This window comes from Haemaphysalis longicornis, unplaced genomic scaffold (genome assembly GCF_048455015.1).
Source record: "Haemaphysalis longicornis isolate Haplotype H1 unplaced genomic scaffold, Haemaphysalis longicornis Haplotype H1 scaffold_12, whole genome shotgun sequence".
In the NCBI taxonomy this organism is placed as follows: Eukaryota; Metazoa; Arthropoda; class Arachnida; order Ixodida; family Ixodidae; genus Haemaphysalis; species Haemaphysalis longicornis.
In genome coordinates, this window is record NW_027526225.1 from 73282569 (window position 1) to 73297943 (window position 15375).

General features: G+C 45.6%; 1 protein-coding gene across 2 annotated transcripts in view; it reads right to left on the minus strand.

The window, feature by feature from the left end:
• The window catches only part of LOC144162813 (serine palmitoyltransferase 1-like), a 55473-nt gene that overhangs the window by 22785 nt on the left and 17313 nt on the right, over positions 1-15375 (minus strand). For both annotated transcript variants that reach the window (XR_013320774.1, XM_077693479.1), the window contains exon 3: positions 7088-7182. Coding sequence is in view for 1 of the 2 variants with exons in the window: in XM_077693479.1 (XP_077549605.1) it covers positions 7088-7182 (95 nt within the window). In the remaining variant the exon portion in view is untranslated. The remainder of the gene's footprint in view (positions 1-7087; positions 7183-15375) is intronic.

Genomic DNA, 15375 nt, shown 5'->3' on the forward strand with positions numbered 1-15375 from the left:
CTTGTTTGGTGCATTCAGCCATCGAATAAGCGAAACAGGAAAAGGTAGATTTTGGTCAAGACAGCCCTCCGTCCAAGCTTTAACATATTCGAAACGTGTCCTCGCGGCGAATGCAATAAGCGCCGTGGGGCATGGTATAATAAACCATTTTAGGGGCGAAGCGCCTTACGGATTCGGGCTGTCGGCGTCTCCTGTCCGCAGCGCCTCATGTGGTCACGGTACTAAAGCACTGGGACACTAGTTTTCCAACACCTCGTCCATGAACGTTTCATCTCCGTGGGCAAAAACGCGTATTATAAGAACACACCGGGACATTCGTTTTTACACGGCCTCCCACTAGAATGCTTCCTGCTTCAAAGACACGACACTTTTACAGCAAAACTGCATACGCCTACCCCCCAACGGTTTCCTCACCCTGGGAAACAGTGCCAAAGCCTAAGACGCCGAGCGCTCAGCATCGACACCGCATTATATATGATAAGGCGCCTGTAAACAATGCTACCCCCCCCCCCCCCCACCATGTGTTTCTGGTCAATATTAGGTTTGCAGGTTATCTTTGAAGGCTACCCAGGATCTATTGACTCCCACCGGCGCTTCCTCGGCGCAGAATCAGCGCGTTCCGCGTGGAAAGAGAGAGACTTGCAATCTTTGAATACACTTATGCACTGCATGCTTCGCCCGTCGTTATTTGTGACCTTAGTGGAAGTGGCCCACATTTTTCTGGGATGTGTAGAGCGGACAACTTCGCTTTTTTAACGAATCCTAATAATGATAACAGATATAGTAGGGAAAGCTGTTAGCGTATGGCACGCGTGTTCTGCTTTTCCAAGACGTTATCCCCCGACCACACAGGCCACGTCCTGGAGTTTTCCTGAGCCTATAGCCGGGGAGAATGACATTGCAGGGACTACTTATTTCGCTTGGATAGGAAGTGGCACTAGATAAGTGAATGACACATGCAGAAGCTAGGCCGGTCCCGCGTTATTCAATCTGCCCAGCGCTGACACTTCATGCTTTTTCTGCTGTTTTGTTTTTTCAGTGATGCTTTGTGGTGGTGGTGGCCCGAAAAATGGCGCATACCCACTTAGGGGTTTGGCCAAGAAGAGTTATATTTTCATTACAATCAATCAAGCGAGGCAAAATAATGGAGCAGAAGAAAGAATTTGGTCTAGGTTAATGAGAGAGAGAGAGAGAAAACACGAGAAAAAAACCATAGAGAGAAGAATAGGAAATATATAGTAAAAGTCAGCCTAATCGGAATGTTTTTAACACTGCAGACGAGCTGTCTCCTAAATGAAGGAGTGGATGGCCTTGCACACGTCCCTATGGCATCGGCCCAGCCTAGTTCCCGTTCTGGAGCGCGAGCCCCCTCCGGGATTTCCCGGGTTGAAAACCCCGAGGGGGCTCGCGCACTTGAGACCCCCTCCCTCGCCGTAGTCGGCGCCTATGGTTATCGAAATAATGTGTCGATGCGAGCTAGTTGGTACTTCATCATGGGAACAGGTTAAGCGCCAGGTACAACTGGAGGAAGGAAAACCGACTCTTTCCTGTCTGTTTTGCTTCTTCTAGATGTGCCTGGCACTTAACCTGTGCCTATGGTTATCACCCTACAGGTGTTAAGTATACCCTAGGACAACACCAGCACTGAATAGTCACTACTTCATGTATTTTTTCAATTATCTGGCCTAATTTCTCACTGATGTTCTAAAAATTCATCAACTTTTATTGGAAAAAAGCAGTACCTTGAATGCACCAGGATTGTATTCAGTTTTTATGGTCGCTTCAAACTTCAGAATATATTGTTTCGCAGTTCAATATTAATTTATCTCACTGAAGGGGTTCGGGAACCGGTCCAAGCTTCCGAACCAGTTCGCGAACCGGGTCTGGGAATCAGTCGAACCGGAACTGAATCGGAACGAAATGAATTCAACTGAACCCGAACCGCAACTAAACCGGTATGTTTTTTGCTACGACACACTGAAATATGTCGATTTAAACCCTGTTTTTAAGCGCGCAGAAATACTGGCATTAAAGTCTATGAAAGAATCAGCGCTTGTGGAAGTGCGGAATGAAGAAAAAAAAATCCCGGGCCATCTCCAGTAACGTAAAACCTGGGAAGGGGCGAAGTGTGCAGTGTATAAGTATTCTTGGCGCCTTGGCGTTTTTGCCAACGGAGAAGGAACCGCTGGGGGGTAGAGGTATACAGCTTTGCTGCAAAAGTCTCTTGTCTTTGAAGTACGAAACTCTCTAGCGCAAGGGGTAAACGACTGTCCCGGTGTTTTTTAGTATGCGTTACGAAGCGCTCTAGAGCGAGGTGTAAACGAGTGTCCCGGTGTTTTGTAGCCTAGTCTACAGTAGCCGGGGTTGAGAAGTTTCGCGTGGACCTTGAAGGGCCGTGCTGCGCAAGCGCAAGGAGCATTGGATTGGATTTGGGTTGGATTAGATATTATTTGGACTGGATTGAATTGGAGTGGCTTGGCTAAGCTTGGATTTGTATTGGATTGGATTGGATTAAATTGGATTGTGTTGTTTTGGATTGCAAATCCAATACAATTGGAGTACGGGCGTGTAGAGAATTGGGTTTGCACAATCGCCGGTCTGCACATTCCATAGGAGTTACGTCATACCCGCGGCAGACGCACTGGCGCCGGCGCATGCCAAGCTGTGCGCCACGGTTACTAGTAGCCAAGTCTGGCGCTGCGCCGGTAGCTGTTTTGCGTGGCTCCTGGAGAGCCGTGCTGCGCATGCGCGAAGAGCATTGACTGGACTGTACTGGATTGTATTGGATTGTATTGGAAATCGTTTTAGCAGCAGTAAGCATGATATTCAGGTAATCCTAGACAATCAGGAAACTTAAGAATAACCAGCTGAACCTTAGCTCACGCTACGTATACCCTGGCATAGCCGAGCTAAGCCACTAATAATTTTAGTACCGGGACTACATGAGACGAGGATTACGTCGACGACGACTAAAAAATCACCTCAAAATTTGCTGAGAGTCAGCGCGTACATCAGTTCCGAACCAAGGTCGGCTTATACAGGGTGCCCCAGCTATCATGCTCCCAGAATACAAAAAAAAAAAGCAATGGCGTTAATCGTACAAAACCTACCACATAATGTTTCCAGTACGCTGGAGTATCGGCCAGTGATTTTTTTAGTTAGTGATACCTAATTAAATAATTATTTATAATTACTAATCTAACTGTAAAAGTACTGACCTAATAATTGAAGTGTCAATGAGGAATTTGTAGGCACCCGCAAGCGGAATCTAACTGCGGTATTTTCAGCGACGCACTAATTGCGTACTCATGTCTTCTGACTAATAAAGAAACCCCGCGAAATATTAAAAATACCACATGACGGCGCTCCCGTGCGCATCATAAGCCAGCGCTGTCAAATAAGCTGATTGAAAGCAACTGCTTGGCTTGTCACACGTCGGAAATGACAGCGCATTATTTTGATGAGGTTGTGCATGAAAGGAGCAGCAACAGCAAGTTTTGCTGGGCGCGTGTTGGAGATAACACAGTTTGTTCCTATATACTCTAGAGTGGAATCTGTCGGTAAGGCCTATGCGGCTCATATCAAGGCCATCTCTGCCGTCACAGGGCCGTCCTTATAGCATGCGCTCGCCTAAGTTTCGTCATTGGCTTGGATTGAAATGTTTTACCGGCCGTATATTCGAACAGAGCGCATAAAAAAAAGCAGAGTGGTGTGTTATCATATAACTGTAACATAAAACAGGCTGTTCAAAAGCTAAGGAAAAAGGAAGTAAAGCGTATTTTTGCCGGAACGGTTGTGTCTACTATTCTGCAGGCCAAGCTGGTAGTGAACAACAATGTTAAAATTGGGGGGGGAAACTCACTAGGGACTCTTATTTTATTATTTTGGCATTATTTCAAATAATAAGTTGTTTGATGAGCTTGGAAATGTTCCTAAACGTAAACGTGCCTACGTAAACGTCGCCTTCGTGGTTAACCGGTGAACCGACCGTTAGCTACAGTTTAACAAAACTTGTTGTGAGCGATTTCGTTCATGCTTGAAGAAAAAAGAAACCATCGCTTTAAGTATCCGTGGAGAAAGACAAGATTTGACAGATACAGGCACCCTTATAACTCGTATTTTTGTCTTCGCCGAAGTACGTTTGACTTTTTTTCGTCAGGTGCAGCTTTCGCAGCGGCATTTTACCCGCTCAGTGATACGCTCCTTCTACTTCGGCGTTAGGTACGATCACGTTAGGTACGATCACGCACTGCCTGCTCTTTCACCGAACACGCAGTTGCCACGGCTCACGGCTACTTCGTAGCTCGCAGACGTGCTAAAGCATAGTAAAGAAAGCAAATACAAAAAACCGCTTAATAATCCAATTGTCATGCCAAGCCCAATTAGAAGCTGTGGTCTTCCCATAACCCCCCACGGCGACATGGAACCCCACGTGTAGTATCCTCTGTAGTACACTTACTAAGAAGCTCGGTTGAGATAAGGCACAAAGTCGCGATTTCTTTTTTTCTTTTCATAATTTCATTCCGGCTAACTCACACGCAGCCTGTTCGAGGGCATTACTCTACGATGCGCGCGGTATAGCTATCACGAGGTGAAGGTGAAAGGAAGGCGAAAGTCCAGGGACGCTTGTCGAAAACGTCTTTACTGATATATTTTATTTCCGCCTCCTTCTTCGCTTTTGCTTGTTTGTCTTTGACACAAATTACATCTCCAGGTTTTTTTCCTGCTACATTGTCCTTTCTTCGGTTTTAGTTTTTTTGTATTGTGGTGCTTGGCCAGTCAACCTTGTTAGGCTTACATATACGTGCTTAGCGAAATCGTGCTGCGCTGCTCAGTAAAACTGCTACTTGTGCAATCATCATGGTGAAATTTCTCCTTTAGTACTGAGCAAACGTCTCGAATATTCGTTTCTAAGCCGACGGCCAAAGCGCTTTACCTAGGTCCACCTTAAGGGGGACTCACGTGGTCACATTCTAATGGGACTTATTAATTCAGTACGCACGAGCCTAAAAATCATCGTATATAGATACGAAAAGTTTTGCAATTGGATAGAAATGTTCTCAACAGCGCACTTTGCTAGTTTTAAAAATATATCACTTCTTTACTGAAAGAAAAAGTGAACAAAAAACACATTTTGGTTTATCGGTCTTTCGCTAGATGGCTCTAGCTGTCTAGCAAGCGACAGTATTAGTCCTTTATTTCGGTATACAAGTGACGCATTTCTAAAATAAGCAAACTATCCCGTTGTGAACATTTCTATGTACTTGTAAAAGTTCTTGTATTGATGCACGGTGGTTTTTACGCCCGTGGGTAATGAAGTAGCAAGTGCCATAAAAATGTTAACAAGTGAGTCTTCCTGAAGTAAGCTAAATTCACCGAGCTGTTGTGGCTTAGGGGTTGCGTACACCTCTTGCATTCTGTGGGGCCCTCGTTCTGGAGAACCACACCGAGCGAAAAATTCGTCCAAATTCGTGTTAAGTGAGTTAGTTACGTTTTTCATAGGAGGTTCCTTCAAAAGGTTGGGTCATTGCAAGCATTCATTTACATATTGTTACGTGGCAAAACACGTATATTTTCAGCTATTTATAAGTCAAAATAAGATGGGAAGCGCTGCGTTAAGCAGCAGCGTGAGTCCGGGGCCAAGCGTCGTCCTTCTTGTGCTCTTCCCTCAGCGGCGCAGCACCCACCACATGTTTGGCTTGAACAGGGATTGCCCCGTCACAATATTTTAATTCTTTCAGCAGTCCCCTATTGTGTGTTCCATACGACGGCCTTGTTGTGTACGCCCCTTCGGAAGTGCACGCCATGTTTTTCACCAACATGGTAACCTAATGATTTTGCATTTAAAGAAGTGGACGTTTAAAACTGCATTAGTCTAAATCAAAGGCTCCGATCAATGAAGATCCTGAAAAGTCGTATTCCTTCTTTGTATCCAGTTGTGACGCCACAGATAAAATAGTAGTGATAAATGCTGCCCTTTTCGATACCTCACTTCAAATGTTAGTTGCCGAAAGAAAAACGTAGCGCCAGATTTAACGCGAAATCATTTTGTAACTATAGTACAACAATATACAGAGTTATCAAAGTTAAGTCCACAGGTTTTTTTTAAATACGTGCTTAGATTTACATAAAGACTGCCTCTAAACTAAGGTTACGCGCCCCGGTGGGGCACAGAATGAAGCGGTAATTATAGATGTCGGTGACGTCATTAATTAAAATTTACTAATTAGCTTTTAAGTGGTTGCAGTAAGCAGGCATGTTTGTACTGAAAAGTTAGGCACAATCGTCTTTCTACAGAGTTTCATTTGGTAGAATTCTTCTAGCGCGTCTATATTGCGAGATATTGAACTCAAAGGTTTAATCCCTGTTCCTAAGATTACGCATGCAGGGCCGCGAGAAGCGGCGCACAGTTCCTCCCTTTCATGACATGTTTTGTTTAGTTTGACAACAAGGAGGATGCATAAGGAAAAATGATAACTTGCCCTATTTCACTCTCGCCTGGTGAAATTACGGAACAATAGCGGTACCGAGCACTGAAGTTTGCGATTACGCGTGCGAAGACTGCAAGGGTGCAAGTTATCACTTTTGCCTATGCCTCCACACCGTTGTCAAGCTAAAAACCGTGCACACAAGGCACGTCACAAAATGTTCTTGCGACCCTGCATGCGTAACCTTGAGAATAGCAGTTAAACTTTCCACTTCAATATCTCGCAGTACGGATGGGCTAGAAGAATTCTACCAAACGAAACAGTGTATAAATACGATTCCGCCTAACAACTCAATACAAATATGCCTGCTTACCGCAGGCAGTAAAAAGTTGATTAGTAAATTTTAATTAAATTTGCCATCCACATCAATAATTACCACCTCATTCTATGTCCCCCTTGGAGCATAACTTTAATGTGCACGGGGTCTTCACGTAGATATCAGCACCTAATTAAAAAAACCCGCCGAGTTACCTTTGATCACACTGTATAAAAACAAAACAGGTACAGCTGCTGACGTTCAGGTGAAGCGTTTTTTTCTCCCAAGTTGGTGCGATGCAGAAACCAGACGAAGAATTCAGGCAGTGATGGACGTTGCTTACCTGGTGATTATTCTTGGTTTCAGCGCATAATCACTGGGAGGAGTGGCCGGAACCAGAGGCTCAGGTTTCCACTCTGCAATAAGCTCCTCTTTTTCCTGAAAGGCAATCCAAATCATGGCAGGTCAACAATGCCATTCGCCGAACACGAATCCGCGACAACGTTTCTGCATTCGCGATAAACGGACACGAAGTACAAAACTTTAATTTTAGCCGGGATACCCCTTTAATTGTTGCACTGCCACGTTTTTTCACCGAAAGCTCATTTCCATGCCTAAAAGTGAAAAAAAACTACAGCAATTTAATTTAGGGAAGTTCAGAGAACCTCCTCTTGGTTATTCTTTGTTATCTTGTTTCTGGTTCATTTATTGTTAATTTAGGAAACTTTACGGGCCAAGGGACGTACGTGGAGCTTGGCGTGGTTTACTTGTGCAAAGAGCATTGACATCGGTCGAAGTACTGGCCGGTCAATTTTCTGAAGTAGTGATATCGGGAGATATGTGTTGGGAAACTACAAATGTTTCTTTACCGGCGTTGGTCCAGTTAGTGTTGATGCATATGTATAACGCGCACGCGGACAAGCTACATGTGTACACGGATGGATCTTGCAATACACGTAGCTCCGCTTGTGCGTTCGCAGTGCCTGCATTAGGTGTGCAGCAGATGCTCCAATTGTCACACAAAACATCCTCGGCAACTGCTGAAATCTGAGCCATTGTGGAGGCTGTCACGTGTATTGCCACAAGGCAGCAAAGTGCTAGGTGGGTTGTCTGCTCAGACTCTAAGCCAGCACTTCTGCTCCTATCAAATGTTCAGGCCAGAAACGGGTATCGAATAATGACCCTTACGATTGCCGAACATCTTCAAGCAGCCCGTGATAAAGGGCATGTCGTAGACTTCCAATGGGTACCCAGCCACAGTGGCCTAAAAGGCAACGAGACAGCCGACAGACTCGCCAAACAGGGGCACGACGACGGCGAGGAGTTCACCGTTCCTCTCCTCGCTGATGATAAAAGGATCATCATACGGTAACTAAGTGAGCAACGGTCTGCAGAGGCGTGGTTTGATGAAGACACGAAGCGGTCATTGCTGTACGCAATAGACCCAGCCTTACAGTTCCGTGTGAATGTGGAGCTGTCACGAAATGTAGAAACTCTGCTTCACCGTTTTCGACTCGGGGTGGCTTATACAAAGTCGTTTCTGTACCGAATTCACTGTGCAACCTCAGTATCCTGCGCATGCGGAGCGCCCGAGGAAGTTTCCCACATGATGCTACACTGCCCATTATACTCACGGCAAAGGCGTGAACTTTTACACAACTCCCATTAGAGAACCGTCGTGTGGTGTGTTTAGAATCTTTACTAGGACCATGGCCTGATGCGGGGCTTCAGAATAAGGTTGTTCGTTCCCTGAATGTGTTTTTTACCTCAACAGGAATAGTGACAAAGTATTAGGTGACATATTAGATTTTTGTCGTGATTCAGTGACCACCAACCCAGGAGGACATTTTACAGACAACTTTTAGTACTCAGGAAAGTGTGGTGCACAGTAGAGTAGTATAGCTGGGTCTATGACCCTGTATTGGTGAAATGGAGTAGCCGGGCAGATCCGCTTCCAACCTCTCCACTCAATAAACCAGTTAAACCACCACTACCACAAATGCGAAACGCCACAGAAACAAGGTGAGAAATGGCCACGTAGGACGGAACCCAAGCATATATACCTGAGATTCCTATTCATGCTACCGTGTTCAGTGAATCTTGCGTAGCTGCAGCTCCATTAATAAAGCGAAGTTTTAGTGTCCTCCCTGATCCGTTGTATGCCAATACGTACAGCAGGAAAGTCAACTTTCTCTCTCGATGATGATTAACCATCTCGGGCTATGTAAAAACGCTTCCCGTGGACGGACTTGAACCTTGGCTCCTGGCGTTAAAAAGCCGGCGTCTTTCCGGTTTCCCCATTTCAACACGGTTTAAGGGGTTTGAAAAAACTACGACGACAACCAAAGAACCCATCACGACAAGAATGGCGCTGCTCTGCGGTACCGTAAGGCTGTTAGCCACAAGTCGTTAGCCTTAAAATTCCCATCTTTAGTTTTAGGAAGTTATGCCTAAAGTCTCATATTGAGGTTTAACCCCTGAAACCGGCACCCACTCAAAATATTACTCACTGAACGCCAAGCAGCAGGCGCCGGTTCGCGTCTTACAGCTTTAACACAAACGTTAGGCCTACGGATAGTGCACATCCGAGATTTGCTGTGGGCATTCTAGAACCGTGGTGCGTACCTCTAGAGTAGCACATACTCGCAGTGAGGGATAGGCCAACCAAACAATCCAGCAAGAGCAAGCTCCGCGTTCTAACATCGTCGTCATTAGACGGAGGAATGCATGATTTTGGTACCCACTGGCAGCTGAAGTACCTAACGTGCCCAACGCGCTTTGTCCCCGCGTTGCCTAAGAGCACTGTTCCTTCATGAACTTTGAGAACCATGTTGTCATGGCGGACGCGTTTACTCGGCGCTGCGCATACTTGAATTTTTGTCAGGAAATCGGCCCCGTATGTCCTAATCTTTTCGCATCCGGCTTTCATAAAGTTCTAGAGAACATTTGTAACAAATTTGAACCTCCTAGCCCCAATAGTTTTACAGTTGCAAACGTTTTTTTTTCCGGCGCGGGGATGGCCGCGCACGTTGAGTCACACGCGAGTAAAACAAACCTAGCTAACGTCCGCAACAGGGGACCCCTTAAATGCCATACTCGTGTGTTCGCGTTGCTGTTCCGATAGTTTGACAATTTAAATTAGCTCTTTAGGCAAAGTTCTGGTAAAGCTACTGCTAAAAGCCGAAATGCACACAAACAGGCACCATAGCTTCCAGAACGTTCCCGTCATGGCGGACCCGTTTAGACAAAGCTAAGCGAATTTTTCTGTTTCGGCGAGGAGAGACTTCAGTGGCCCTTTTGGCCAGCTGAGCTTCAAACTAGCCATTTTTCGTAGCTATACACTTGAGCATGGCAGTGGATTACCTTTCACACGGCCAGACGTCAGTGAATCTTGTCACTTAGCCAGCGTGTTACCTTAATCCTTCAGCACCGCGCCTATAAAAAGGAAAACCGACAAACGCAGGCGCAATATCAATATCGGCGGGTGCGGCAACGTCGTCCACGGAAAACTCCATTCGTTCTTTTAGATGAAGAGCATCTCTTGCTCGGGGTTTGTCACTCCAGCGTGCCCCGTCCGCAGCGCCTCTCCTCCTCTCTCACTCTCCCCTCGCCAGCGATAAAGCAGGTGCGTGCTGCACGCGCCCTCTCTCCCCCTCCCTCCCTCGGCAGCGAATGAAGAATGTGCGCGCTGCATGCGCCCACTCTCCCCCTTCCTCCCTCGGCAGCGAATGAAGAATGTGCGCGCTGCATGCGCCCACTCTCCCCTTTCCTCTGTCGCCAGCGAATAAAGCAGGTGCGCGCTGCGCGCCCCGTTCAGTCTTGTCGGAGAGATCACCTGCGCCGGTTCTGCTACGTCCTTGTATGATGAGTTCGATCGGAACCAACAGTCCCGTCAGCGTAGATGTGAAGCATCATGGGGGTGCACATTACGTTCCCATTCGCGCTCCTTTAAATGAAACAACACAATGGAACCACACGGAACCCCCATGTTGCTTCGCATCTCCTCAGAGTTCCCCATGGGAGGATGGTGTAGTTTTTTTCGTCTAGCTTTCGTCTAGCCCAACCCATGCAGGTATGGAGTGCTGTCTGCTCTGGAAGCAACTCTCATCCCGGATACCTGAGGAGCTACACTAGAAAAGATTCAACCATGCTAGGAAGGCTCTATGGGACATAAGCAGAAATACCTTATCAGAGAAGGATCTGGCCACCCTGGCGTAGTAGTTGGCCGCCACCTTTCATTACTAAACAACTCAGTCTAGGCCCTCAGTCCCCAGAAGCTGTAGAGCACCTGCCCACGGCGACATTCAGGACAGCGATACAGCAGAGGGTGCTAAGAATCCCTGGGTCTGCACAGACCGCCTTTGGAAATTTACCCTGGCATCGTTCAACGCACGTACCTTGTCTAGTAAGGGAAGTTTAGCTGTAGTACCAGATCAGCTCGCGGACATTAGGTGGTATATCCCAATGATAAGCGAAGACCAGGCGAAGGCTTTATGAAGCTCACTAGCAGGCATATTGTGGGCTACATAGTACCCCAAGAGAAGAACAAACACGGGGTGGGATTTTAATACACAGAGAAATAGCAGGAAACGTGGACGCGTTTTTCAACATTAGCGTGAGAGTCGCGGTTGTTGTGATCAAGCGAAACAACCAATACAGGTTAAAGATAGTACAGGCCTATGCGCCAACAATCAACTATGATAATGAAGGACATGGAACTGATAATGATCCATGGAACTGATTCCTATACGGAATCAAGTGATAGAAAAATTCTCAGAGCACACTAGCCCCTCTACATGAAATTTTTAAATGCCAAGTGCTAGATTACGAGAAAGCGTTTGATTTCGTACTCACTTCAGCGGTTTTAGAAGCAATAAAATATCAGGGAATAGACGAAACCTAGTTAAGGCTTCAAGAAGACATATATAAAGAACGCACGGGCGGGATGACCCTCCACAAGCAAAGCGATAAATTTCCGATCCGAAAGGGACTAAGACCGGGAGATAACATCGCTCCAAATCTATTCACAGCATGTATGGAGAGGGTAGTGATAAAGCTTGAACTGGAATACATTGGAATACAGATAAACGTGGAATTCTAGAACCATTATAGGTTTACAGACGACATTGTCTTGCTGAGTAAGACTACAGAACACATGCAAACAACGCTCGAGGAACTAAGATCAGAAAGAACAGCCTTGCGGCTAAAAATAAATATGATTAATTCTAAATTAATGAGGACTAAACACGCCAAAATCTTCTCTCCAACTTAAGAGATGAAACGCTAGAAGAAGGAAAAGAATGTAACTGCCTCGGGGAGATGGTTAGTGCTGACCCCAACCATGAGAGAGAAATCCGGCGCAGAATAGGTAGGAGTTCGGGAGCACTCGACAAGTACTCCCAAATAAAGGAAAGTAAGCTACCTCTATCACTAAAACGAAAAAAAAAAACTAGTGCATACTGCCGGTGATTACATAAGGAGCTGAGACTTGGCGCCTTACTTAACAGCTAGAAAGCGCACTTGGGTCAGCTGAACGGGACTTTGAACGAATAATGTTAGGAGTTACACTAAGGGACAGGAAACGAGCTACCTGTATCAGAGAACACACTAGAGTAGAAGATATCATTGAACAAAAAAAAAAAAGGACTTGGGCTGGCCATGTAGTGATACCAAGCGACACGCGGCGGACGATTAGGGTAACAGAGTGGATGCCAAGAGATGTGTCTAGAAGAAGGAGAAGGCCATTAACCCGATGGAGAGACAAAATAGAGACATTCGGGGGTAAACTGTGGACTCGAGAAGCGCAGGACAGAAGTGGTTGGAGGTCAATGGGAGAGGCATTCTTCTTGCAGTTGACCTGAGTAGGCTGATTATGATTATGGTGATAACTTTTCCATGCGTACTCAGCATCCTTTTACTTCGAGACCTTCATTGACAGGCTTTAAACTTTAAACTCGAACATAATGGCAGAAGCAATTTATGACGATGGCGACCAAGAGCTGTAGACCCAGAAGTCATCGCTTGAGTGTTTCTCGCAGTTCCAAAAGAAGAATAGGCAGCCACAAAAAGAAATTACGGAGACATGCTTTGGTAGCTCCCGTCCTGCCCTGAAGGACGTAGTTTAACCGAAAAACGGGAAGAAATATCTAAATCGTTCGAATTTCGCGTTACAGTGACGTAATATGGGAAAGAGTGACGTAATATGTGACAGCCGTAAAAGCGTATGTATTGGAAGTCAGAACTAAAAAGTACCCAGCACTCGTTCTTAGCTGCGAAAATGAACACAAACCGCTAAAAATTAGGTCCTTTTTAATTACTCGCCGCCGTGTAAGTGGTTTAAGTTCCAATCTCTTGAGAAAATTTGGCCAACTGTCGAGCACAAAAGCATGGCAGTAAGCAATATAGCAAATGCACGTTTGTTTCCAAGCTTAGTTAGTTTTTCGAAGAGGTCAACATCAAGGTTATTTCGGGTAGTTATGCGTTATTGTCCTCTTTAGCGCGACAACATACGTGTCGTGTACCTTTGCGAACCCGTAAAACATGACAAACAATTTAAAATCGGTCGGAGGTGACGTAACAATTCAATCTGCCACGATGTTGCGTCACAGATTTCAAAGTAGTGTCTTCGTGACAAAATTAAAGCGCGACCACAAATAATGCCACAGCTCAGTTGCTGTTGCGAATGAGAGGCCAATGAACAGCCGTCGAGACCAATTTAGCGGGCAAAGTACGCGTGAGACGCGGGATGCCTGTGGCTCCCTTTGGGCTTAGTATCTCCGTTGGAACTGGGAAGAGATCAAACACATTTGTCGGGACACCTAAGTCTGCTTAGGTGCTTTGGAAGCGAGAGTCTGGCGTACTGTTTCGACAGGCACATTTTATATACGCGTCAATCCAACGTCCCAGACGCCACGCTATTTTACCGTCCCCAATCTGTGTTAATTTGCCTTATTCTCTAATCCATCCTAATGCACTGTAATTGATCCTAAACAATCTCAATCCGGGCATACGTATTATTAAATTCAAGCAGTAAGTATATATTAGTGAACTTTGTTAATCATTCAATCCTTAACCACGGCTCGCATTTGTTGTCTACCTTCTGGTCTTCCTCGGGTTTTTGTACCGTTTATGTGGACGTCGGGGTCACTAAAGAGCAGTGAGACAAATTTTCCGCGCTAAAAGGGCTATGAAAACAAAACATAACTTTGTTCATTTAGAAAACACTTCGCTTTGGCAGCTCCATTCTTGCTGGGAAAGACACGTTTTAACCGAAAAGACGCATGAAGCACTGAAAATCTTTCTAATTTCGTGCAACAGTGACGTAGAATGGGAAAGTGTGACGTAATTTGGGCCAACACTGAAATTCCAGTGATCAGTGTGTTGACTGCAAGTTAGCTTTGAAGTAAAAAGATTAAAGAAAACTGCAAGCGTAACGGCAATCGCCCAGTCATGGTTCTTGGCGATGGCTTCCGTGGGCGGCCGGAAGTAGTAGTGTAAACAATATTGTGTGATGTCATAAACACTTCGCTTGGAAGTTGCTGAGGGTCACAGCTGCTTCATTTGTTGTCTTTAATAACTAAATTTTTTTAAGTAGTTTGCAATGAAATAGGTACCATTGTTTAAAGGGTTGACAAAGCCGTATTTTAAATGAAACATCCTTGCCTTATGTCTGCATGGCACCTCTGATTAAAAAAGGATACACGCAGAACAGGCAGCAAATGAAAGGGATCCTGCAACCCTGCCAATAAACGCTTTCACTTTTCTTCGTGTCTGGAAGCACTGGGATGTTATAGTTGTAGGTGCACTACACAGAGCAATACAGCGCGATTTGGTCGCGACAGCACATATGACATCCGATTGCTAGGTTCATATACAGTAAAAACAGTTCCTATACAGTTCTCTACAGCAAAGCCTTGATATAACGAACTGATGTATATAACGAAGTGAATAAAATTCCCCTTGAAATGCACTTAGGACCTCGTTTTAAGTATGCCAAAATTTCCTTACAGTGGTTATAACGAACCGTTTTTTTCCACAACGAGCATTTACGGGTCATTTTTGTACCCGTCAGGTAAATGTCTTATAGAGCACGTCGGTTTACGTCGCATCACGGCTGCAATAATTCAAAGCTCCCTCTGGATGGGGGCCATGAACTCCAGCGCGCTAAAATGCAGCCAGCCTCTGGACACACGCGCATGGGTGAGCGTCTCCCAGGCTCCTTGTATGGTGCATGGATGTTCCTCCAGGCACTCTACCGGGATGCGGCGGGTCGGCTGCGCCGCTTTTTGGCGCTCACGATGACAGCGATGAGTGACTCGAAAGCTGGGCTGCAGCTGAAAAAGCCATCATTCGGCTGAAAAAGACGTGGACTGTTCCTTTGGGTAGGACTGTTCCTTCACAAGGAACAGTCCTAGGACTCTGCGTATGAGTCTGCGTAGGACGGCGTAGATCCGAGGACTGTTCCTCTGCGTAGTCAGGCGCCAGCTCATGTTCTGTCGAAAGATCAATAATGAGCTGTTTTTCTTGAATAAAGTAGCGATTATTTGCAGTTTTTATTTTACTATTTTTTCTTGTTTTCTCCTGATGCTGTGAGTTTTGATGGCGAGTAAATCCTCTCTCGCATGTAAATTG